The following is a 27,488-nucleotide window of genomic DNA, read 5'->3' as shown; positions in this document are numbered from 1 at the left end:
CCCTTGACATTGCTAATTGTTGGTCAACCTCCTGGCAACCCACCTGAGCCCTGTAACAGCTCTGGATGGCTGTTCTGACTACCAACTTATTTCATGGGCCCGCTTCCGGACCCTCTCCACCCACCCAACTCTTGCTAGTTCTTTGCTGGTAGGTCCGTCAGGATGCCAGACCTTAACGGGGGGGGGCTATGTCATGATCAGTGGCCCCTGCTGGCCCCTCCATCTGCTCACTTCCCTCTCCCTTCATGACATGCCATGTTTTCTGCCCCTCTCGTTCATGTTTTGTTTATCCCTCAGCTCCTGTCATTGCTCACATTTGTTCCTGTCAGTTAACAGTTCACCACCCCCCCTCAGCCTATCACTGTCATGATTCATGTTTTCTGGACTGTTCATGTCATGTTTCCTTTTTTTGTTGCTCTCCCTCAACTCCTATCACTTAACACAGCACACCTGTGTCTGCCTAATTATCTCGAGCTGTTTTAAAAGCCTCTCTCAGCCACTGCACCAGTGCCAGATTATCTGAAGCTTTCAGCCAAAGAGATCCAGCCTTTTCAAGCCAAACCAAGCTCTTTAAAGATCCTGACCCTTTTCTGCCTTTCTGAACCGCTGTTTATGCCTGATCCTTGTCTGCCAACGTTTGCTCTCTGATCTCAAGTTTCTGACCCCCGCCTGGTTTTTACTTTGCCCTGCCTGCTCCTCTGCCTGACAAGTTGTTGCTCTCGGATCGTATGGTTTGACCCCTGCCTGGCCCTCTGGATTCTGCTCAGCCTGCTGATTTCTCTAACCTGTTTGCTCTGTGAAGATCTCATCATCTATCTGGACCATTTGCTCGGACTGTGCTCTTCCTGGGATGTCCTAATCCTTGACAGATCTGCAAATTAGTTCCTGAGGTCCAGTGTCCAGAGCTGCAGTCTTCATTTAAAATAAAGCCTGTAAATGCTTTTTTGTGTGTTGGTAGCATTTCTGGTTCCTTAGTTTACTTAATCATTACAATCACAGCAATCAGCCCTGATTCCACTCACCTGTTCAGCTCATCTGGTTCAACTGCTCTGCACCCTTTATAAGATCCATTCTCCCTTTCCACCAGGGCAAGATTATTACACCTTCCATGGTCCCTGATTTTCAAGCCTTCATAGGTTCATGCCTGAACCTCAAGCCTTGTTTTATTGGATTTTTGACCTCACGCCTTGCCTTCTGGATTTCTCGTTTTTGCCTGCTCCTCATCTGGTTCTGTTCTGCCTATCTGATCATGGTAACGACCTCCTCTTCGGTCTATGACCTCGACTCATGGACCACCCTTTTGGATTACCCTTCTACCACTGACTCCCTGTGTTTGACTCCTGCTTTGCCCTAAGGACCCTGACTCCAGCTACCAGCAGCCTTATTAATAAAAGCTGTTCTTAATTTTTGCACTCCTGCGTCTGGCTTATTTTGAATCCAAAACCCTGGTTCGTGACAAAATGACCCTAACAGATTCTGGAAAACCATCAAATCTCTCTCAGGCAGCCCCCAATCATCTGACCTCCCATCACAACTTCTCATTGACTCTGTTCCTGTGTCAAATAAGCACAAGACCCTGAACTGTTTCAACAAACATTTTGTTGCTTCTAGTTCTTTATTTGACACAGTTACTAATGGAAAATCAGCCACTTTACTTAATAATCAAACTTCTACAAATCAATTCCCTCCTACATGTCAATCCTCAGTTGATCACACTTTCTCGTTTTCTCCATTCTCAGTCAGTGAGGTTAATAAACTGTTAAAAGATCTTGATCCGAAAAAATCTGCAGGACCAGATAAACTTCCACCTTATTTCTTAAGGCTGGCTGCTCATATCATCAAAGTCCCTGTGACCCACATCTTTAATAAGCCAAAACTCCATTCCAGATGCTTGGAAAACAGTCTTTGTTCTTCATTTGCTGAAGGAAGGTGACCCCACCTCACTGAACAACTATCGACCAATCTCTAAACTCTGCATTTTAGCCAAGGTTCTAGAAAAACTGATAACTCTCAAATCAAAGATTACCTGGACTCATTTAACATCTTACCTCGCCATCAATCTGGTTTCAGGAAACAACACAGCACAACGACTGTTTCACTGAAGGTTCTTAATGACATTGTTGAAGCACTGGATGCTAAGGATTATTGTGCTGCATTTTTCTTAGACCTGTCTAAAGCTTTTGAGACTGTGGATCACAACATCTTGTCATAAGCTCTCAGAAATCGGTTTCTCAGAACAAACCATTGGTTGGTTCTCTAAAGCCTGGTATCCACAGGTCTGGTTCTTGTTGTAGCCTGTTGTGTCCGGTTCTAGTGGGACCTCTATTTTTGTGTCTCCACTTTGCCTATAGTTCCCGTTTAGTGGGCGTATTGTTCACCTCTAGTGGGCGGATTATTAATATCAACGCACCTTACCAGCTGGTGGCGGTAGTGCTACATTAAGCTCTTTTCTAAGCACCACTAACATGTATTAGAAGAAGAGCTGGAAAACAACACACAACCAAAATGGATGACGTCGATGAACTTGAAGCAGAACCAGCCGCACAGCCCGTCCTGGTCGCTGTCCCACAAGATGGAGAGCAGGGCCGAGGTGTCAGAGATGCTCTGATGGAGTACCTCATGAGCTGTAACTTATCCTAATTCCACCCCTTAATCTTTTTTTACCTCCCCAGCCTTCCTTAGATACAAGTGAACGTTAAAGTGTTGATTTGAAAATAAACATGGATTAATAATTATTCTTGTTTGTTTAATGTACAGACATGCCTTATTACCAGGTTCGTGTAAAAATGGCAAAACAAACACTGCTGCTGTGCTTCTATCACATATGCTGCGTTTTTTAGTGGCTGTAGTTTTAGAAAAACTGTATACTCCTTAATTTTTGTTTTTAACAAAGAACCAAAACATACAACAAGAACTTTATATTTGTTTATGCATATATACATTCATCTATTTTAATATTTATATATATATATATATATATGTCTTCAGCCAGAGACTTCTTCAGATCCCTTGTAAGACAGACGCTACAAGAGATCCTTCCTGCCCACAGCATCAGCATCTAGAACAACTCTTTAATGAAACCAGGATGATGAGTTACATTTAATTTCCCTCTGGGATCAATAAAGTCTTTTTGTAATTTGATTTGTATATATGTATGTATGTATGTATATATATATATATATTACGTACATTACATAATAACCTACATTTGATTTGATATTTAACAACTCTTTCAGAGCTTATGTTTACCACGCAGCTCTTTAAATTAAGCTGTCGCAAATTATCTTCATGATTGAAGTGCTGTTTAGCAATATTAAGTTAGTGCTCCTTTGTACCACAGTGAAAGTCGTGGAGAGAATTTTTGACCTTGGGTGAAAAAGATGCAGAAGCTGCTGGATCCACAGGATGGACATCATGGCCGAGGTGTTTGACATGCAATGACTGAAAACCTCCTGAATGAGGATGATTGTAAACGTAGATTACACAAGTCCTACACCTTTTTAACTCCACTGCAATGTTCATTTACAACACATGGACATTCTGTATTATGGTTACGTTTTTCAGTACTCATTACAGATAAAACCAAAAAAAATACATAAATAAAAATACTGGACTTTTTGGAGTTTTAAAAAAAGTCCTGTGGTTTTGTTTTTATCTGTTTTGGGGGGGATTTGCCGTGTCAAGGATAACTGAGAATCTTCACCAGCATTGTTACAGGTAAAAAAAACAATTACTTCACTTATCCTACACTATTGACGTAAAAAAACACTGTAAGCACTTCACTTTTGATGATCAGATAGAAGCTCAAGACTTGAAAATGTTTCTTTTATTAGAAATAAAGACCTGTACAAAAAAAAAACAATTATACACTAATTATATATGCAAACTTAACAAGCTACATGTTTGGCTATTTGTGGGCTTACCTTGCAGGATCTACATTTCTATATATCAACTATGATCTACTCTAAATATTTTTAAACATGTGTTTGCCATGGAACGGGCAATGGATTCCAGCACCCCAAGGAGTGCCTGACTGAAAGCAGCACTCTGTTCAGCCTCCTGCCTTCGCTGTGCTGCTTCCTCTCTGCGAACATCTGCTTCCTCTCTCCTCAAGGCCATCTCCTCCCTCCTAATTGCCTTCTCCTGCTTCCTCGCTGCTGCAGCTTCTTCTTGCCTTGCTTTTTTGGCATCCTCACAAATAAAATGGAAGTGTTCCTCTCTCTGCTTCCGGTTCATCTCCTCTTGTTCTGTATGTGCAGAAACGAAGCTCTCTGCTGCACTTGTTGATCTGCGCTTTCTATTGCCTAGGAATAACACACAAGAAAATGGCTGTTAGATGATGAAGTACAGGTAGAGTTTTTAAATAAATTATTTACATTAAAGTTCCTGCTAATTTCAAAAGGTGTTTGTTCACAAGATCAGAAATGATTCTGTTCATAAAGCAGTCTAGTACTTTAATGATAGTAAGCAGGTGGGCATAAATAAACTACATGTAGTCATTTACAACGGTTTGTGCTAATTTAGAAAAAGAACAGAGCATCGTTAATCTGAACAAAAATCACTACACCCTGTATAATTTCAATAATAAACTTCATAAATGAAAGTTTAAGTAATAAATGAATAACTAAATTTAACAGTTATCCATTACAACTGAATAAACAAGTAGTTTGAATACATGCAAGGTGTTTTACAACAAAAACAAAACAACATTCATATCAACATGATCAATGTGATGTTAAACACGATTGTTGCTTCTTCTTACCTAGTAACGGGTGCTGTTTGGTGCCGCTCTGCTGCGTGTTGCCCGGTGGCGTAGATGTGCCCGGTGGCATGCATGTACTCGGAGCTGGTGTGGTCGGGAAGGGTCAGAAGCGGGGAGGATTGGACAGTCAAAAGCAGAATCTGGCGAACCTTCATGTTCAGTGGGACTTTCTGCATCAAAATAAGAGTGGAAAAACAGCAACAGAGTACAGTTAGCAATGATGCTAACTAATAACGACGTAACCGCGTCAGCCTCGTTTGTTCAGAGTACTTTCAGAAAACGCAAAGAAACGGTTGCATGAGGAAAAGGAAATATGCTTAAAGTAAATAAAATACACTCACCATCAACTATTAGTTTTTTAAGCTTTCCTCTTTGCTTTGGTGTGCGATGGAAGCCCTGCACCGCCATCTGCGCAGACACCTCTTGAAAAATCTTTTCATTTCGTTTCGTTCCATCTAGCTCGCGCTGCACTTGTTCATCGGCCAGCAAACAGAGAAATGCCTGAACTTCAGCATTCGACCACGGTTGTGTCATGATTATTTGTTTTACCTTATAAAATATTCCAAAATAAGCTCCTCCGATTTCTTGTTGTCTGTTATGCAGGTGAAAAAGAAAATGGTGGATTGTGATTTCCAGTGGAAGACTGAATCTCCGCCCTCCACCAATGAATACGCCCCCTGACCAATCAGTGACCTACAGTGCGCTGATGTCACAACTAGACCCTAAAAGAACCAGACCTGGGACCTCAGTGATTTAGGTCCCAAAAATGGGGTGGGTTCCACCACTAGAGGCATTGTTGATAAAACCCGCAATCGGCCACAACTAGTTACATAGGAGTACCAAAAAGACCCGTGGATAAGGGGCTTAACTATCAGACCGGAGGCAATGTGTTCAACATAATGGTACTTCCTCAGTTATTTAACAGTCAACAATTGTGTTCCACAAGGCTCAGTCTTAGGACCCACCCGCTTTACAATCTACATAAGTAATGTTGGTAAAAACATCCCTGATGCATCCATACATTTCTATGCTGATGACACAGTTGTTTATTGTCACGCTAAAACAGTTGATAAGACCTTCCAGCTTTTGAAATCTGCATTTAACATCATCCAGACAGATTTGTTCCACCTCAAACTTGTCCTAAATGCCGACAAAATCAAAGGAATGCTTTTTTCAAATAGGAAGTTGGTCCCAGCAGTTCTTTCTCTGATTTCATCCTCAAATGGTGTCCCGATTGAGTTTGTTGATTCCTATAAATATTTGGGTATCTTGGTCGACTCGCATCTCTCTTTTAAGCTCCATGTGGAAAACTTGGTAAAGAAACTGAAAGTTAAACTGGGTTTCTTTTTCAGAAACAAATCCTGTCTAACTCTGAATGCTAGGAAACACCTTGTATCTGTGACTTTCCTTCCCTCCATTGATTATGGTGATATTATTTACATGAACACTCCTACAAGAACCCTGCAGATGTTGGACGATGTCTATCATGGTGCACTAAGATTCATAACTGGCTGTGATTATCGTACCCACCACTGCACCCTGTATTCACTGGTTAACTGGACATCATTAACTTCATGCAGACTCTCTCACTGGTACATTTTCATCTTTAAATCACTTCTTGGTCTGCTGCCTTCATACATCTCCTCCTACATGTCTCTGTGTGAGTGCAGTTACAGCGTGCACTCTCAGGACATTATTACCTGCAGTGTTCCCTCAGTGCAGACTGAACTGGGCAAAAGGGCCTTCTCATACTCCGCTCCTGTTTCCTGGAATATCTTACAAAAAAATCTGAAGCTCTCGACCTTGACCTCTCTAAATGACTTTAAGAATCTGTTGGACTCCTGGCAGGGACCAATGCAGACATGTTCCTGTTTTTAGTTTTCTACATTCGCCTTAGAATCTAGCTGTTTTTTGTTGTTTTTATTTTTTTTTAGCCATCCTATTCGTTAAAAAAAATCTGTATGACTTTTTATAACTGTCTATTGTTGTCTCTGTTGTCCATTGTTGAAATCATTCTTTGTTTAAATCAGGTCTCTCTTGTAAAGAGTCCTCGAGGCTCAATGTGATTTACCTGTCTAAATAAAGTTGAATGAATGACCCCAATTGGCAGACTGAGAAGAAAAACAGAGTCAGGAGTACAAAAATGTCTTATTTACATGTTACTGTTCTCCAGGCTGAAAAGGAAAGCAGGGACAAGGTTAGCACCTGGGAAGATTTCCAACAGATCAATTTGCGGAGAGGATCTTGCGCTTACTGTAATATCCTGTGGCATGCTCAATGATCCAGGTAGAAAAATCTAAAAAATTAAGTCTGGTCCTCTGGACATTTTAAAAAACAAAACAGGACAAAAAAAAAAAAGAAAATTGTAGAAATGTTTCGTCTTTCATCCGAAAGACTTCTTCAGTCTGAGGTGCTGAGTGAGCTGAACACAGCACCTCAGACTGAAGAAGTCTTTCAGGTGAAAGATGAAACGTTTCTACATTATTTTTTGTTTTGTTTTGTTTTGTTTTTTGAAATATCCAGAGGACCAGACTTAACATTTTTAGACTCTTACTGTAATGTTTCTTCTCATAGTAAAATCCAGAGAGGGGAAGTCTGAGGAGTCCTAGGGTTCCAGGTGATCCTTGCAGTGAACAAGGTGAGTGCAGAGATGAGCAGATTGTCTGAGGTCAATGGAATAATCTCATAAGCATGACAATGTCCCAGTGCTGGAGGCATGTCTAGCAGAGGCTTTTATACCCAGGCAAAGTAGTCCTCCAAACCAGGCACAGGTGTGGAGTGGTGGCTGATTGGGATGGGCTGCAGCTGAAGAGTGAGTGAGTGGCTGGGGATCCTAGAACTCCCACAATGGTGCCGTGCAGAAGATGGTCAGCATTTTCCATAATGGATTGCAGCTTACCATTTCTCTGACAAAGATGTAAGGGACTCCAGCTCTGTTCCCAGCACAGAACCAGCTTTCCTCACCAGCCTGTCAAGTCGTCCTGCATTTCTCTTCTTAATGCTGCCTCCCCAAAACACAACAGCACAGAAGAGGACACTGGCTAGTGGTTACCACTACTGACTAGTATTCTTTCAGGTAAAAGCCCCTGACCTCCACAGGACTTTTGTATCTAATTTCAAAAATTGAACTTTGTATTAAGTGTTAGTGTGTTCAGAGGGTCGTCTTCACGTGCACCCTGTTCCTGCGTCACCACGGGAGCACACAGCCTCCCGTGGTGACGCACGAACAGTTCGAGTGTCTCTTAGAATTGCATTTTTAGTGCTTTAGTTCTTAGCATTAAACATTATTAACACTTAAAGACAAATATGTGTATGCCACAGATATTAGCAAAGATGTGTCTCTCTATTTAACATTGTTTCTTTCCCCCAAACTCACAAAGTTATCTCTGAGAGATTCAGTCTCAGGTGTGTGTACTTTATCATAAATTTTTTGTATGTCTGTAACTACGCATTATTAATAATTTTGAGATGGGTACAAATGTGTAATGAAAATAATTTTACCTTAGTACAATATCCAAGTAAGCACATGTGTTTAATGTCTCAGTTTTGCTACTAATAAAATAGGTTTTGTGAAAGTTAGCATTTTTCTGTATGCATTGGGGGGGTGTCTCCCAAAAAGTATGATTTGTATGCTTGTGGAAATTTTGAAATTTGTAAATCATCCCATAGTGTGAATGCTGATTCAGCATTCACAAAAACAAACAAACAAAAAAAATAGAACCCACTCTGTGCTCATCCAGTCTGTCAGCTCAACCAATACACATGAGCTGATATACTGGATCACAGCTGAAAAATCCACCTTATATTTCATGTGTGCCTGCCAGGCCTTTTCCTCTCCCATTTCTTTCTTTCCCTTCTCTCTGTTCATCATTCAATCATGCTCAGTGGACTCCACCAAGTCTAACTGTCGACATGTCTTTGGGTAAAGTGATTAAAAAGAGACACGCTGTCCTCCACATCCCTTCATTGCACAGAAACTACTTGGTCTCTGACCTTTTTCCTTTTTCAGGCAGACATTAAAAGCCACTCATGCTGCTATGTGGATTTCCTGCTCTCCGTCTCACTCATTTTTACCATGACTCTTAGAGAAGCACCAGAAGGGATTCAGTCATTCAGTCTCTGCTGTTCCAAGAAATGTCTTCCACAAGAGGTGGCGGATAAGAACAGGCTTCACACTATATGGCTTATATATATATATATATATATATATATATATATATATATATATACGGGGCGGCTGTGGCTGAGTGGTTAGAGCAATCATCCTCCAATGCGAGAGTTGGGGGTTTGAATCCACCAGCAGTCACATGCCGAAGTGTCCCTGGGAAGACACTGAACCCCTTGTTGCCTCTGATGTGTGTCCCATCGGTGTATGAATGTGATCTAAAGCACTGATGAGTCTCTTTAGAATTATTTGTTCAATTAGCTTTGTAGAGATCTAGTAGAGTGCTGTATGAATGGGTAAATGAGGACACAGATTGTAGTCTAAAGCACTTTGAGTATCTTAAAATAAGACAGAAAGGCACTATATAAGTACAGTCCATTTACCATATGTATATGTATTTATATATATATATATATATGTTTGTATGTATGTATATATATGTGTGTGTGTGTGTGTGTGTGTGTATGGTAGAAGATGATGGAAACCATCTTAGCTCCAGCAAACTGGTTGGTCCACTTAAGGAGTTCTCTGCTTTTTGAGGAAACAGTTTACTGGAACTCCTCTGACTGAAGCCCTCGGGATAGAGGGCAAAACGTCTCTATAAAAAAGAAACTGTCCAGATGACCCGATATTGGCTCTATAGAGATACCTCATTGGAATTTGATTGCATGACTGTATTCAAACTTATATTCAAGTCTTGAAAAGGATGAAAGTATCTGAAAATAAATGGTTTATGTTTACAATCACAATCAATATCAAAGCAATGGCCTAAAAATACAACTGCTGTTTTTACAAGCAACAGTGACCAATTAGGCCCCTTTCACACTTGATGATCCTACTAATTAAGATCATGGATGGAAGTTTTTATAGGGTTTTGGTGCAGTCTTTAGGTTTCTATTAAGAACACAACGGGCATTTTATTACACGTGATAAACTGCCTTATATGTAATAAACTTTAACTTCTCGCAGACACTCACACTACTACATTTTCATCTTTAAATCATTTCTTGGTCTGTTGCTATCATATATTTCCTCCTCCATGTCACTGTGCGAGTGTAGCTACAGCGTGCACTCTCAGGACAGTATTACATGCAATGTGCCCTCAGTGCAGACTGAACTAGGCAAAAGGGCCTTCTCCTACTCCGCTCCTGTATCGTGGAACGCCTTACAAAATGATCTAAAGCTCTCGAACTTGACCTCTCTAAGTGTCTTCAAACAACTGCTAAGTTCATGGCAAAAAACAACGCAGACGTTCCTGTTTTTTAGTATTCTACATTGCTTTACAATCTGGCTGTTTGTTTTGTTTTTTAATATAATTTTCTTCCAAAAAACTTAAGTCTGGTCCTCCGGACATTCAAAAAACAATACAAAGCAAAACAAACAAACAAACAAAAAAAAGTAGAAATGTTTCTTCTTTCATCCGAAAGACTTCTTCAGTCTGAGGTGCTGTTTTAAGCTCAGTCATATAAATAGAACCTTCTCGTAGTGGATCAACCAGTTTGCTGCTGACAGCCAAAACCAGCTGCTCACATGATCAAGAAGGACCATCAGCCTAACGATGGATCATTAGCACACTGATGGCTGTTTGCTATTCACAGGGGGCTGAGTGATACTAGCAATAACAGTAAGAGGGGGACAGAAAAACATGGAGGCCTACACCCCTGTTTAATGATGGACAGTTTCTGTTCACAAAGATGGCCTCCTTTACTATCCAGGATGTGAACATCTTCATCCCTGAAAGAGTGGCAGCTGGCCTGGAGATGAGTGTAGACCTCAGAGTCCTGGCCTGATGATGTTGCTCTTCAGTGCTGGGCCATCCTTTTGGCCAGTGGCTTTTTCGTTTCCCTCATGTAAGACTGATCACAGCCCTCCTGACACTGAACAGCATACACAATATTACTCTGTTTGTGCCGGGTGACTGGATCTTTGGGATGAACCAGTCTAGTTCTATTTGCCCTCCAGTTTCCTCCTTTACTGCTCCTTACCCTCCCTGATCTTGTCCCTCACCTCATTCTGTGCTCTCCTCATCTCCTCCCTGTCCCCCCCTCCTGAAGGCAGCCTTCTTCATGTTCAGAGCTGCCTTGATGTCCTTGATAATCCATGGTTTATTATTGGGAAAGCAGCATACTGTTTTTGTGTGGAATATATTATCCATGCAGAAGTTAAAACAGGGCAGCACGGTGGCGCAACTGGTAGCGCTGCTGCCTCTCAGCAAGCAGGTCCCCGGTTCAAATCCCAGTCCAGAGGCCTTTCTAGGTGAAGTCTGCATGTTCTCTCTATGCATGCGTGTGTTTTCTCAGAATCTCTGTTTTCCTCCCACAGACCAAAAACATGCATGTTAGGCTGATTGTTAACTCTAAATTGTCCCTAGGTGTGAGTGAGAAAGTGAATGGTTGTTTGTCTCATTTGTCTCTATGTGGCCCTGTGATGGACTTGCGACCTGTCCAGAGTGTACCCCGCCCCTCGCACAGTGATTGCTGGACATGGGCACCGGCGACCCCCGTGACCCAAAATGGAATAAGCGGGTAAAGATAATGGATGAATGGATGCGATTTGGCCTCCACTCTCAAGATAAATCTCACTCCTGTTGAACGTGCCCAAGAGGTTCGAGCTATTGATGGTCATCTCCTTCATAAGGTAACTCACACCACAGAACCCATCAAAGTCACGGTAGGGGGCAACCATCATGAAACCATTAAGTTTCTCGCTATTAAGACACCTGAGTTACCACTGATCTTTGGGTCTCCATGGCTGCGTACACACAATCCTCATCTTAACTGGGTCACCGGTGAAGTGCTTGGTTGGGGTCAAGATTGTCTTACCAAATGCTTACTTCATGCTAGTTCTCTTTCCTCGTCAGAGGGTGTCCGAGAGACTTACCCTGACCTGAGTAAAGTTCCACCTGAATATCACGACCTTAAGGAGGCATTCAATAAGCACAGAGCCACTGCTCTGCCACCACACAGACCCTATGACTGTGCCATTGACCTCCTTCCAGGCACCTCCCCCCCTCGGGGACGCTTATACTCCCTCTCTAGACCAGAGAACGAAGCCATGCAGAGCTACATTAATGACGCCTGTAAGGCTGGCCTTATTCGCCCATCTTCATCTCCTGCAAGTGCTAGTTTCTTTTTTGTGGGGAAGAAGGATGGCTCCTTACGCCCCTGTATTGATTATCGAGGTCTCAATAACATCACTGTAAAGAACCATTACCCTCTTCCCATCATGAATACTGCTTTTGAGTTGCTTCAAGGGGCCAATGTTTTTACCAAGTTGGACTTGCGTAATGCATACCATTTAGTCAGAAATAGAGAGGGAGACGAATGGAAGACTGCCTTCAACACACCAACAGGTCACTATGAGTATTTATTGATGCCTTTCGGCCTCACTAATGCTCCTGCAGTTTTTCAGGCTTTGGTTAATGATGTGCTTAGATACTTCATGGGGCGATATGTGTTAGTCTACCTTGATGATATTCTTGTATTCTCCAAGGATCTAACCACTCACAAGAAACATGTTCGATCTGTCATCCTCCGGCTTCTCCAGAACAATCTTTTCATTAAAGCAGAGAAATGTGAATTTCATAAGACCACAACCTCGTTTCTCGGCTTCATCATTGCCCCTGATCAGGTGTCTATGGACCCAGCTAAAGTTTCTGCTGTTCAAGATTGGCCCAAACCAGAAAACCGTAAGCAACTTCAAAGGTTTTTAGGATTTGCAAATTTTTATCGTCGGTTCATAAAGAACTACAGTTCCATTGCTGCTCCCCTCCATGCTCTCACATCCACAAAGGAGAGGTTTTTGTGGTCTGATAAAGCCAACAAAGCTTTCACCCTTCTCAGGGACCTGTTCATATCCACCCCTGTTCTCAACTCCCCTGATCCCACTCAACAGTTCATTGTTGAGGTTGACGCCTCTAATACTGGGGTGGGTGCCGTACTGAGTCAACGGTCTCCCTCTGATGCTAAGATCCATCCCTGTGCATTTTTTCCAGGTGTTTTTCTGCCTCTGAGAGGAATTATGACGTTGGTGGCCGAGAGTTGTTGGCAGTCAAACTAGCATTAGAGGAGTAGCATCATTGGCTGGAGGGAGCAATGCATCCATTTATCATATGGACGTACCATAAGAATCTTGAGTACCTAAAGACTGCCAAGAGGCTTAACCCTAGACAGGCCAGGTGGACTCTGTTTTTCAGTCGTTTCAACTTCTCATTATCTTTCAGACCCGTGTCCAAGAATGCAAAACCTGATGCTCTTTCTCGGCTACATGAGCCAGCTGGGGAGGAACAGACCGGTGGTGAGGTTTTCTTTCTTCCTCAGTCTGTAAGGTTGGGGGTCACTCGTTTGGATCTGGAGAGGAGGATTGAGGAGGCCCACCATGACCATCCTGTTCCCAAGGATTGTCCTATTAATCGTTTGTTTGTCCCAGATCACCTTGTCTCAGAGGTACTGATCTTCTGTCATTCATCTCGTCTGTTTTGCCACCCAGGAATTAGCAGGACACTGTCAGTGGTTCGGAGCAGTTTTTGGTGGAAGAACTTGGTCCAGGATGTCAAAGATTTTGTTACCTCCTGTCAAACATGTGCTCAAGTCAAACCCTCCAGGAGGCCACCATCTGGGCTACTCCGACCACTTCCTATTCCCCACAGACCATGGGCGTGCATTGCAATGGACTTCGTCACAGGTTTGCCAGAATCCCTCATTCACTGTCTTGCTTACTATAACTGATTGCTTTTCCAAGATGACTCACCTTGTTCCCCTCAAGAAGCTCCCCTCTGCTAAAGAGTTAAGCTCAGTCCTGGCCCGTTAAGTTTATCGTCTTCATGGCCTACCATGTGACATTGTCTCGGACAGGGGTCCACAATTTGTCTCCCAGTTCTGGGGAGAGTTCTGCAGTCTGCTTGGCATCAATCGCAGTATTTCCTCTGGTTTTCATCCCCAGACTGATGGTCAAACAGAAAGAGCTAATCGGGAGATTGAGACCAAACTCAGAGCTCTCTGTCAGCAAGATCCTTCTAAGTGGTCTGAGAACTTGCCATGGATCGAATTTGCCCTTAACTGCTTACCATCTTGTGCCACTGGTCTGTCTCCCTTCCATGTGGTAAATGGCTACCAACCTCCTGTCTTTTCTGTACAGGAGAAGGAGGCCACTGTCCCCTCTGCTCACACCATGGCGCGGCGATGTCATCATGTCTGGAAGAGAGCCCGCAGAACCCTCAAATCTGTCACAGCAGTCTACTCTCGCTGTGCCAACTGTCACCGTGTCCCGGCCCCAGCATACCAGGAGGGGCAGAGGGTATGGCTCTCCACCAGAGACCTCCCTCTCAAGGTGGAGAACCGTAAGCTGGCTCCTAGGTTCATTGGTCCATTTCCCATTGCAAAGATTATCAATCCTGTTGCTGTTCGCTTACACCTCCCACGTGCCCTGCACATCCATCCCACATTTCATGTGTCACGGGTCAAACAATTCAAGTCATGTCATTTCTAACCCGTTTGTTCTGTGAAGACCTCATCATCTATCTGGACCATTTGCTTGGACCGTGCTTCTCCTGGGATGTCCTAATCCTTGACAGGTTGGTCTAATCTTTCTGAGCTAAAATTGACCTGCCTTGCCCCGTCACTCACCTGCCTCTCTCTGCTTCAGATCTGCAAATCAGTCCCTGAGGTCCAGTGCCCAGAGCTGTAGTCTTCATTTAAAATAAAGCCTGTAAATGTTTTTTTGTGTGTTGGTAGCATTTCTGGGTCCTTAGTTTACTTAATTAATACAGAAGCAGGTAAAAGATGATAGATGGATGGATAAAGTTAATACAATCCATAACACAGTCAGTGAGTGTGTTAATGGCCTGCCCATGTGCATCACAGAAAACATCCCAGTCAGTTGCCTCAAAGTAGCCCTGCAGGGTCTCCCTTGCCTCCTGTGGCCACCTCCGTACAGTTCTCACAGTCACTGGCTGCCGCTGTACTGCAGTGACGTACCGGGGCTTGAGGTAAACTGTCAGATACTTGTGCTTCCCACTGAAACCACACTATACAGTGCAAGCACAGTTTGAAAAGGGTAAAATTACATAAAAGCGAATAAACAAGTACGGCAGGCAGGCAGCCGCTCTCAGCAGCACACATGCGCTTTATGCACTCGTATGCTGATGATTCTCATATTTATCCGCCCTTGAAAGCTAACAGTTCCTACTACATTTGCCCTTTGCTAAAATGTCTTGATGACATCAAGATTTGGATGCTATAAACTTCTTGAGTTTTAATGATCAGGAAACTGAGGTCATTGTGTTTTACCCTACATCTGCCACAGTCACTGATCCTGTAAACCTGCAGCCATATCTAAGTCTGTTACCAATCTTGGAATTGTTTTAGACTCAATCTTCAAGTTTAATTAGAAGATCTACTCTGTTCTTCAAAAAAGCTTCTTTCAGCTGAGTCAGATAGCTATCTGTGCTGTCCAGATACGACCTGGAAAAATTAGTCCATGCATTCATTACAACTCAGCTGGACTACTGTAACACGCCTTATGTTGGGGTCCATCATGCTTCTCTTTCACATCTCCAGCTCATCCAAAATGCTGCAGCTCTACTTTTAACAGGAACTCGTAGGTTTGAGCACATTTCACTGGTTCTATCCTCCCTTCACTGGCTTTTTTGGGTGTGTCAGAATAAATTTTAAAATTCTCCTGCTGACATTCAAGTGCATTAATGGCCTTGCACACTCATACCTCTTCGACCGTCTTCATCCTTATCAGAGTCAGAGATTCTTTATTGTCGTTTGCACCACATGTGGTACATGTGGTGGAGTGAAATTATGTACACAGGGTCCCAGTTACACCCAACAATAAAATGTAAAAGAAAGACAATGATAACATCTAAGATTTGAACTAAGAAAAACATCAACTAAAAATACACTAAGCACTAATATCATAAAAACATTCACAAAACATTGAACAGCAGCACAAACATGAGCATGAGTCTGTGTGAGTAGATGAGCACGCATGAACATCAACATGAAACAGATCAGCAGCAACATGATGTGATTTTCACAGTGATTATCCTGGTTAGAGATTTGTGAGTCTAACGGCCTCAGGGTAGAAGCTGTTCCTTGGTCTAGTGGTTCTACACTTAATGCTCCTCAACCTCCTTCCTGAGGAGAGCGGGGCAAAAAGTGTGTGTGCTGGGTGAGTGGGGTCCTTCTTGATGCAGGTGACCCTCTTCCTACATCTAGAGGTGTAAAGTTATGCTCCTTCTCTGGGTTTGAGATCATAAGACCAGCTGATTTTGGTGGTACCAAAAACCAGGTTGAAGCTCAGAGGAGATTGTGTCTTTTCAGTCATGGGCCCTAAACTCTGGAACAATCTTACCCTCAACATTAGACAGGTCACTTCAGTCTCTGCTTTTAAAACTCTTCTGAACGCACATCTGTACTCATTGAGATTTAACACAGGGTGATGTGATTTAGATTTAGTTTTTCATTTATTCTGATTGTCTTTATGCTTTTTGTTTTATTCCTACTTAACACAAGGTAATCTGCTTTGATTTAGTATTTCATTCTTTCTGACTGTGTTTATGCTTTTTGTTATTATTCTGCAACATTTGACACAGGGTGATATGATTTAGTATTTAATTTTTTCTAACTATGTTTAGTGTTTTTATATTTTATTCTATATGCTGTAATTATATCTTGTTACTTTTTAGCTGATGGTGTGATCTTTTTGTTCAGCACTTTGATAAAAGTTTCTGTTTTAAATGTGGTGTACAGTATACATCTAAATACATCTGACTTGAATTGACTATTGCTCTTAGGCTAAAGCATGTTTTCCAAATTTAATTTTAATTTCTGGTCATGTTCTACTACAAAAGTGAGCAATAAATTTTTCCAATAGGCCACATGAGGAGCGGGGACAAATGCAATGGGTCAGACCAACAGACTAAACTTTAAAAGTTCTGAAATGTGCACCTACTCTGTTTTTCTGTAAGCATAAAAAAAAAGTTTATTCCAGGACTTAGATGTCTTCTGACCATCATAGTGTGATTTCCTAATTAACTGACCTGGCATGACGAATAGAAGCCAAACCACTGCTGTTAAGCCTTTGAGACGCCAAGCAATGTAAGAACAGAACCATCATAGTTAACATGTTAAAATTAAGCTGACTTTGCAGATCAAGGATGTGATCAAGGAAAGAGCTGGTTGCTAGTAATAAGGGCCAAAGCCACAGATGCACAGATCCAGGGTCAATTCACCTCACAAGACCCACAGAACATGTGGAGAGGCAATACATGTATAACAGATTATAAATGCAGAGGTGCACAATACCCTAGGGACTCATCACTGCATGATGCCCTCAACAAGTTCTACGCATGCTTTGAAGACCTGAACAGACCACCCAGCACCAGACTCCCCTCACCACCGGAAGAAGAGTTTCTCAGAATGACCTTGGCCGAAGTAAGGAGTACTTTCAGGAGGATTAATCCTCACAAAGCAGCTGGCCCAGACAACATCCCCGGGAAGGTGCTTAAAGACTGTGCCGATCAGCTCTGCAAGATGATGGCCGATGTCTTTAACTCCGCCCTCACCCTGGCAACAGTTCCCACATGCCTGAAGACCACCACCATCATCCCAGTCCCAAAGAGCTCAACAGTGACTGGTCTGAATGACTATCGGCTAGTAGCCCTCACCCCGATAGTAGCTAAATGCTTCAAAAGACTGGTCATGACCCACATCAAAACAACCATCAACATCAGCGAGGACCCTCACCAGTATGTATACAGAGAATCAATCAACAGAAGACGCCATCTCCTCTGTGGTCCCCACTGCTCTCACTCACCTGGAGAAGAACTCCTATGTCCATATGCTCTTTTTGGACTTCACATCTGCTTTCAATACCATGATCCCCCAGAACCTGATGAACAAACCATTCACACTAGGACTAAGCCCCTCCATTTGCAACTGTGTCCTAGACTTCTTAACAAACAGACCACAGTCTGTGAGGATCCACAATTTCTCTTCCTCCACCATAAGCCTCAGTACTGGCTCCCTTCAGGGCTGTGTGCTGAGCCCTCTCTTGTTCACTCTGCACATGTACGACTGCACACCTACCCATACAGGTTGTCATATTGTAAAGTTTGCAGCAGTGATTGGATGCATCACAAACAACGATGAGTCCAGCTACAGGCAAGAGGTGGAACACCTGGAGAACTGGTGCAGGAAGAACAACCAATCAATGTGAAGAAGATGAAGGAGATGGTTGTGGACTTCAGATGAACCCCCCACCCCCCCACCCCCCCGAATATAGGAGGATCTGTGGTGGAAGTGGTCTCAAGCTACAAGTACTTGGGTGTGCAGCTACTTGGGTGTGCAGCTGAATGACTACCTCAGTTGGGGCACCAACACTACCAGCCTGATCAAGAAAGCACATCAGAGACTCGACTTCCTCAGACGGCTGAAGTGAGCTGTACTGGGAAGCTCAGTCCTCACCTCCTTCTATAGGTGTGCAGTGGAGAGCATCATGTGCTCCATCATCAACGTGTGGCATGGAGACTGCAAGCTGCAGAAGGAAAACCTTTGCAGAGTGGTGAAGGCTGCACAGAAGACTGTTGGAGTCCCCACAATCACAGACATCTACACCTCTAGATGCAGGAAGAGGGCCACCTGTATCATAAAGGACCCCACTTACAAAGCAGACACACTTTTTGCCCTGCTCCCCTCAGGCAGGAGTTTGAGGAGCATTAAGTGTAGAACCACTACACTGAGGAACAGCTTATACCCTGAAGCTGTTAAGCCTTATAAATCCCTAATCAGGATTATCACTGTGAAAAAAAAACACTGTGATGCCACTTGATTGTTCATATGTGCTGCTGACTATCCGTGTTGTTGATCTTATGCTGCTCATTTATTTCATGCTGCTGTGTTAATTCATACTCACCTGCTCACAAACACTCAGGTTTGTGCTGATGTTGTTCGGCTTATTGTTTTGCACTACTAGTGCTTAGTATATTCTTAGTTTAACATATTTCTTAGTTCAAATCTTACATTTGATTCCTGTTTTTTTTTACAATTTATATTTTTGTTGGATGTATCTGGGACCCTGTGTACACAATTTTGTTCCACCACATGTACCACATGTGACAATAAAGACAAGACACATTGACAAATAAAGAAATTTAACTTTGACTTTGATGTAGCGATAACTTGTGGTCTTTCTGACTACCCGTTCATGGAGTTCAGGCCTAAACAATAAACAGATTTATTACAGAAGAGAAGATTGATGATGACCCAGCAACTTTTAAATTACTCAGTTTTGTTAAATTTTTATTAACAAAATTCAAAGAGAATCACTAAAGTTTTGTAAGTCATCTTGCTTACTTATGTGGGAGATATCAATCACACTTTCATAGTGCTTCACTTCCAGAGGCAAGTGTCTCCCAAACCCAGTTTAAATTCAGTTTAATTCATATCCTGATGCAGACTCAATAATCTAGGTAGAAAAATCTAAAAAAGTTAAATCTGGTCCTCTGGACATTGACAAAACAAAACAAAGCAAGACAAAAAAAACGTAGAAACGTTTCGTTTTTCATCCGAAAGACTTCCTCAGTCTGAGGTGCTGTTTTCAGCTCAGTCTTATAAAAGCACCTTCTCAGAGTGGATCAACCAGTTTTACTGCTGACAACCAAAACCAGCTGCTCACATGATCAAGAAGGACCATCAGCCTAACAATGGATTATTAGTACACTGATGGCTGTTTACTATTCACAGGAGGCTGAGTGATACTAGCAATAACAGCATTGTAAGAGGGGGACAAATGAACTCGGAGGCCTCCACCCCTGTTTAATGATGGACAATTTATTTTCACAAAGATGGCCTCCTTTACTCCTCTCTCAAACCATTGTTCATCTCTATCCAGGATGTGAACATCTTCATCCCTGAAAGACTGACCACTGGCCTGGAGATGAGTGTAGACCGCAGAGTCCTGGGCTGATGTTGCTCTTCTGTGCTGGGCCATCCTTTTGGCCAGTGGCTGTTTAGTTTCCCTGATGTAAGACTGATCACAGCCCTCCTGACACTGAACAGCATACACAACATTGCTCTGTTCGTGCCGGGGGACTGGATCTTTGGGATGAACCAGTCTTTGCCGTAATGTATTTTTGGGTTTAAATGCCACTGGGACGTTGTGGTTAGAAAATTAACGTCTCAGTTTCTCTGATACTCCCTCAACATATGGAATGACCACTGGTCTGGGTCTGGGTTCCTCCTTTTCACCTGATGGCTGACTGGAGTCCTGTTTGGGTTTCTTATCTGCTTCAGGAAGGCCCAGTTAGGATATCCACATTGTTCTAGAGCCTGTCTTGTGTGGGATTTCTCTTTTTGCCTGGCTCCTGAGTTAGTGGGGACGCTGTCTGCTCTGTGGTAAAGAGTCCTGATGACTCCTAACTTGTGCTCCAAAGGGTGATGGGAGTCAAACTGCAAATACTGGTCTGTGTGGGTGGGTTTGTGGTACACCTCTGTTTGCAATTATCCTCTATCAGAGACTGAGATCTCAGTCCAAGAAAGCCAACTTGCCATTTTTTTCATCTTCTCGTGTGAACTTGATGTATTTATCCACAGAGTTGATGTGGTCAGTAAAATATTGGACTTCCTGATATTTAATTTTAACCCAGGTGTCATCAACATACCTGAACCAATGACTTGGTGGTGTCCCTGAAAAGGATGTCAAGGCTCTCTTTTCTACCTCCTCCATGTACAGGTTGGCAACAATAGAAGAAACTGGAGACCCCATAGCACACCCATGTTTCTGCCTATAATATTGCTCCCCATATGTGAAGTAGGTTGACTGCAGGCACAGTTTCAAGAGTTGACACAGTTGTTCTGTGGAAAGCGTGGTCCTGCTGCTCAGCGTGGTGTCTGATTTTAATCTTAAACGGACCACCTCTACTGCATCATCAACAGGAATGCACGTAAAGAGTGATGTGACATCAAAAGAGACCATTGTTTCATCAGTCTCCATGATGACATGCCTCACCTTATCCACAAAGTCCATGGTGTTCTGTATGTGGTCTTCTGAGCTGCCAACTAAAGGGATGAGTACAGATGCCAGATATTTGGAAACATTGTAAGTGACCAAGTTAATCATGCTAACAATTGGCCTTAAAGGTACACCTTGTTTGTGGATTTTAGGTAAACCATACAGACTAGGTGTGGCCTCCCCTGGATACAGTCTGTGTTACAGAAAACGGTCAATAGCTTTGTCCTGTTCCAAAATTTTCAGGCAATCTATCGATTTCATCTTATAACCACTTCCTGAATCTCTTTTCAGAGGTTCATAAGCGTTTAAATCACTAAGGAGTGTCATAACTTTCTCATGATAGTCTTTCTGGTTCAAAATCACTGTGCACCATCCTTTGTCTGCTGGGAGAATTATGATTTTTTTGTCCTTGCTAAGAGTGGTGAGTGCATCCCTCTCCTCTCTACTGATGTTGGAAGGTGGTGGTTTGGCATTGCTGAGACAGGCTGAAACTTTGATTCTGAGTTGTTCTGCTTCATCCTCTTTAATTTTGTTGTTGTGGATGGCTGATTCTGTGGCTGTGATCATCTCCACAAGAGGCATTCTACTTGGTGCAACCGCAAAGTTCAGTCCCCTGGCAAGAATCTCTATCTCCGGCTGGGTGAGCTGGGCAATGCCCAGGGACACTTCAACATGTGACTGCTAGTGGAATTGAAATTGGACATGTTCTAGAATTGCGCCGCTCAAGGTGGCTGCATGTTGAAGTAGCTCTTTTACTTTCATTCAGAGATTTTGCTTTTGGAAACTTTAATTCCTCTTTTTCTGGATGTAAATCACAGTTTTTGGACGATTGTTTCCTCTGGTATCGGATGCTGTGCAGCTGGAAGGATTTTTACTGAAACTTTTTTAGTTTTGGACATTTGTCATGAAGCGTAACCATGGCAACAAGGTAGTTTTCTATGACCAACAGCAGCTGATTAACATCTCCAAAGCTCAAATAATATCTCAACTACAGCCCCAAATCTCAAATGAGTTGAAAGGATGTTCTGTGGATGCATTCTCATCTACCTGCCAGCTGAGCTTGAGTTCCTGACCTCTGAGATCCTGGAACTAGCAGGAAACACGGCTCATGACAGCAGAAGGACAGGATCGTCCCTCGGCACCTACAGTTGGCTGTCCACAGTAATGAGGAGCTCAGCAGGCCGCTGGGAGGAGTGGCCATCGCTCTGGGAGGAGTTCTGCCCAGCATTCAGGCGGTCCTACAGCCCGGGGGAACCGAGAGGCCTGCAAAGTCTGGGTGGACGGATCGGACGGCATCTGCAGCCAGTTTCTTAGGATCCACTGTGGGATGGACCTTTAAGAGATCCTTCCTGCCTACAGCCATCAGTATCTATAACGTCTCTTAATGAAATGAGGATAACGAGTTACAACAACAAATAATTTCCCTTTGGGATTAATAAAGTATTTTTGAATTTGAATTGAATTGAAACCCAACTCTCGCATTGAAGGATGACTGATCTAATCACTTAGCCACAGCTGCCCCCTCTGTTACTCGCAAAACGTCAACCCAGAATGGTCATCTGGGAGTCATCTAGCACCACACTCTCATCAAACATGCAGTGCACGTTTGGTGAGGTGCAGCCGCAGTTCGACCAGACCTTGTCCTGGTCGTGGGCGGCTCTCCACACCAACTGGAGCTGGCTATCAGAAACCAACCAAAGATCTGAGGTGATTCGGTATCGGCACATCTAGGCAGGATTCTAACTTAGAGGCATTCTGTCATAATCCCTCAGATGGTAGCTTTGACCCAATGGCTTCTCAGCCAAGCACATGCACCAAGTTTCTGAACCTGCGGTTCTTCTCGTATTGAGCATGATTATTGTAGGGGTTGCATGATTACATACATGTATTTTTTAAAGTCGACCTCAACATGATAAAAGTCGAGTCAATGTCGACTAGTTGCTGTGACGTTATAGGAATTCAAGACGCTATATCATCCATCCATCCATCCATCCATTATCTTTACCAGTTTATTCCATTTTGGGTCACGGGGGTCGCTGGTGCCCATGTCCAGCAATCACTGTGCGAGGGGCGGGGTACACCCTAGACGGGTCGCAAGTCCATCACAGGGCCACATAGAGACAAACGAGACAAACAAACATTTACTCTCTCACTCACACCTAGGGACAATTTAGAGTTACCAATCAGCCTAACATGCATGTTTTTGGTCTGTGGGAGGAAACTGGAGTACCCGGAGAAAACCCACGCATGCACGGAGAGAACATGCAAACTCCACCCAGAAAGGCCCCTGGACCGGGGATTGAACCAGGGACCTGCTCGCTGAGAGGCAGCAGCTCTACCAGTTGCGCCACCGTGCTGCCCACGCTATATCATAGTCACAAAAAAAATAATTTATTATTTACCAAGAAAAGAACAACAAAACATCAAGAGCATATATTCATGCTCCTACCATTTATCATACTGCAAATAAGTCACAGGAAAAACAAAACAATTATTAAGCTGCAAAAGTAAAATAAATGTGTGGCACGTAAAAAACTAAACTAAAAATAGCAGGGCGATCGGTGGTGGAATCCACCTTATTATAATATTATAGTTATTGTAGTTAATAACAGTCGTCGGCCACACACGTCCACTGACGCGGCGGCTAGTAAGCTTCAGGTGAGTCACCGGCAGTCCTCTATCTGGACTTTTTTATACCCCTTTCAACCGTTCTGGCTCGGCCACACACGTTCACTAACGCGGCGGCTGGTAAGCTTCAGGTGGGTCAATGGCAGTGATCCATCTGGACTTTTTTGTGCATCTTTTAACCAGCTGGTCAGCGAGCGGTCAAACAGCTGCGAGCGGCTGGTAGTGATCCAAATTGGATCGTCAGCTGCGTGCGTCCGCTGATGCAATCAAAAGCCTGACACTGACCCACCCATCTAGCACATTAATTTGGCTCGGGCTGGGCCGGGCCGGGCCAGGCACAGGCCCGGGTTAGAAATGACAGCTCGAACCACCTTGTTGTTTATAATTTTATTTTATTTAATCCACGTGGATTAAATAAAATAAAACTAAAATCAGCGGGGCAGGCGGTGGTGACTGCGACTAGTCAACGTGAAATTTTAAAACTCAAAAGATGTCCTAGAATTGACTAGTTGACTAGTCAAACCAACCCCTATGTGACAAAAAAACATCAGTAAGGTAAAATTAATTTATCTCCCAAATGGTCTGAACAGCCTATTTGTTCTTTAGCCCAGTTCAAAATATTCACTCTTGTTTTACTGTAATTAGTTTCTTCCGTATGTATTTATGGGCTGTCACTATGGGTATTTCAACATAGATTCAGGTAATTTTAGCATTTATATATCTTTGTGACTATGTTTTTTTTGGGGGGTTTTTTGTAACCTTATTATATCTTGAAATATTTAACTTTATTTAAATGTTTTTCATTAAAATAAATGAAGAATTCTTGGGGTTCCTAAAAATGTTTGTGAACTAAACTTTACTTCAGCATGCATGCTTTATTCTTAGCTTTTTGCTACTGTTTTGCTAATTTAAGTTTTTCATTAATGTTTCCTTGATTTTAGATTTTAGCTACTATTTTGCCTATTTTAGCATTTGTTTAGCTAATTTTAGCTTTTGTTCTGATTGTTTGTGTTTTGACTATTTATTTTCAGCTTCAACAAATTTCAGCAAGAGCACTCAGCATTCAGACTGCATTTTTGTATAAAATGCTGTATAATTTCTCTAGTTATAGCAAATTAGATCACAGGACATTTTTTTTTGCATTAGCCTAAAGATCTTTTGTGCTTTTACTGCACTGACATCTGAAGTTCTAGGAGTTTTTGTAAATCAACACAAGTGTTCTGCTTCGTGTTGTACAATTTAATATTGTTCTTTATATAAGTAATGTTTTACAATATTATTTTGATAAATGCCCTGTACTTATATAGCACCTTTCTATCTTATCAAGATACTCGAACCACTTTATACTACAATCTGTGTCCTCATTTACTCATTCATACAGCACTCTACTAGATCTCTACAAAGCTAATTGAACAAATCATTCTAAAATGACTACCGTAAATTTCACTATAAGTCACAGTTTTTTTTTGTGTGAATAAATTAGTATGCCTGCAACTTATACAGTGAAGCAACATATTTACCCCCCGCCCCCCTCCATGTTTATAAGCAAATTTTGGCTGAGATCTGATGATTTCTTTCATTCTGACGAAAAATATTAAACACTACTATTTTCAGCCACTAGAGGGCCCTCAACTAATATGGCAAGCCAAGTGTCTCATTAATAGGTGAAAGTGGCTATTAATGAGACACTTGGCTTGCCATACAAAGCCACCTTTGTCTTGCTCCGAAACTCCTGGTGCAAACGATTAAAGTGCATTTATTAAGGAAAAATTCTACTGAGACACACCTTTGCTATAATTTTGAACAAACAAATAATTGTTTTTAAGTGTTAGTCTTGTTAACTTCTTGTTAAAGTCTTCCCGTGTACGCTCCCGTGGCCGTCATTTAGCAGCCAATCGATTTTTGTCACTACACCGTCACACATTTCCGGGTTGTCAGCGGTGACACGTAACAAATGTGACACGTCAGTGGTGACAAAAAATTTTTTTTTTTTTTTTTTTCATTTAGCCTTTATTTATACAGGTAGTCTCATTGAGCCACGAGAACTCATTTTCAAGAGAGACCTGTTTAGGGAGCACATGGTTGGGGTTAAGGGCCTTGCTCGTGGGCCCAGAGTGGGGCGAATGAGGGTGGGGGCAAGTGTGGGTGTTTCACCTACCCCACCCACAATTTTGATGTTGTCGGGGCCGGGGCGTGAACCGGCGATCTTTAGCGTTTGTTTTGGGCCATTATCTCGTTACAGGAGTCATGATCTTTACTTGAGACCAGACTTTCTGACAAATAGGAGCAGGTTTCGCTTCAGATGCTTCGTATTTCATTGTACCCAGACCACACTCAAGCCAGCCTGTGTCAGGTGCAGCTACAACCCAAGAACAAAAGAGAATCTTTTTGTGTTTGACAGCAGATGTAACACTGTTTCTTAGAAACCCTCAGTTTTAAAAAAGACCTGACGTAACTTACATAAAGAGCCAGCAAATACAGTTAGCCATTCAGTGTTTGTCCTCTACAAACGCCTATTCTCCAGAAACGCCCACTTTTGGTCTGCAGAGAACCCCTTCTCTCACAGAACACCACAGGAAGTCCTTCCTTCCTGTGGCTATCAAATTTGTCAACTCCTCCCCTTTACTCCACATACAATAATCCTTCACCACAATAAACACTTTAATGTTTCTGTACATATATATATATTTATATACATGTATATCTATATATATATATATATATATATATATATATATACTCGTAGAGAGATCGGATGTATTTACCATACAATTTTGCATGCAGACTTCTAATGGTCACCTAAACTTTGTTTTGTTATCTTGTATCAAAAATGAACAAAATCTAACTTAAACAACCTACATTTTTGTCATGGTTATTTTTAAGCAATACTTTGTAAATGTTGAACCAATAACTTATGAATATTTAATTTAATATTCAATTTACTCCTTTACAATCATTCCCACGTCAGTCTAATGTTTTCCAGATGTACAACCATGTTAATCAAGCTAAAAAAAAGGAAGAAAAAAAAGTTACACTTGAGCCAAAAATTTAACAATTAAACTTAAATTCTGTTTCTGAATTTATTATAGCTTCAAATACAGAATAAAAGCAGAGTATAGACACTGATAATATGAGTGTTGCTCCACTTGGATGCACTTTGATTGAGTTTTGCTTGTGATGACCGTAAAGATACAACCTCTTCCTTGTGTACTAAAAGGTCAACAGATGTCTTGTACACTGCAGCTGTCCTGTAATGTTTTGACACCGAAGAAATCCAGCTCATGTTATTTGCACTGCTACTTCTAACTCAAAATCACTTGAATGAAAAATGTAAACTCTGATCTAAAACAGTTCTGTCAAATTTCCACATAATGACCCTTTAATGTCATTGTAGCAGCTGCTGGGTTAAACTGTGTTGAGATAAAGCCAATTACCTTAGAGTGGATAAAACCTTGGTGGACATGTTATTCAAAGCATCTATCAGACTTACCTTCATAAATATGGACACTATGACCAGTCCGTTGGGGCTCTTAGCAGCTTCGGTGTAATTTGTATACAGCTCATGATTATAGTGAATCAGTTGAACCTGGAACATACAGAAGACATGGACAGAGTTACCTCAAACAAAAACCTTTGAATACAACTTCAAGACTCTGAATGTTTTTAAACAGAACAGCAAGTAGGAAACTTACATCTGTGTCAAAAGTCAATCAATCAGCCAATCAACCAATCAATCAATTAATCAATTATTCAATAAATCAATAAATCACTTAATCAATCCTCAAAACTAAAATCTAAGAACCACCCAAATAATTTTTCAATAAAAAAAAACCAAATACAACTAACATATCAATCAACAAAAGATTATTTAAGTAAACATATTATATACATATACTGTACATATATACTGTATAT

General features: G+C 42.0%; 1 protein-coding gene across 1 annotated transcript in view; it reads right to left on the bottom strand.

Annotated features, from left to right (window-relative positions):
• Positions 1-27,488, bottom strand: part of ca10a (carbonic anhydrase Xa) — a 937,335-nt gene that overhangs the window by 171,460 nt on the left and 738,387 nt on the right. Inside the window, exon 5 of the mRNA XM_037691574.1 lies at positions 27,064-27,159. Coding sequence (XP_037547502.1) covers positions 27,064-27,159 — 96 coding nt within the window. The remainder of the gene's footprint in view (positions 1-27,063; positions 27,160-27,488) is intronic.

This window comes from Nematolebias whitei, chromosome 17 (genome assembly GCF_014905685.2).
Source record: "Nematolebias whitei isolate Nwh7 chromosome 17, NemWhi1, whole genome shotgun sequence".
NCBI classification, from domain to species: domain Eukaryota; kingdom Metazoa; phylum Chordata; class Actinopteri; order Cyprinodontiformes; family Rivulidae; genus Nematolebias; species Nematolebias whitei.
The sequence above is the reverse complement of the archived record's forward strand: the minus strand, read 5'-3'. Positions and strand labels throughout refer to the sequence as shown.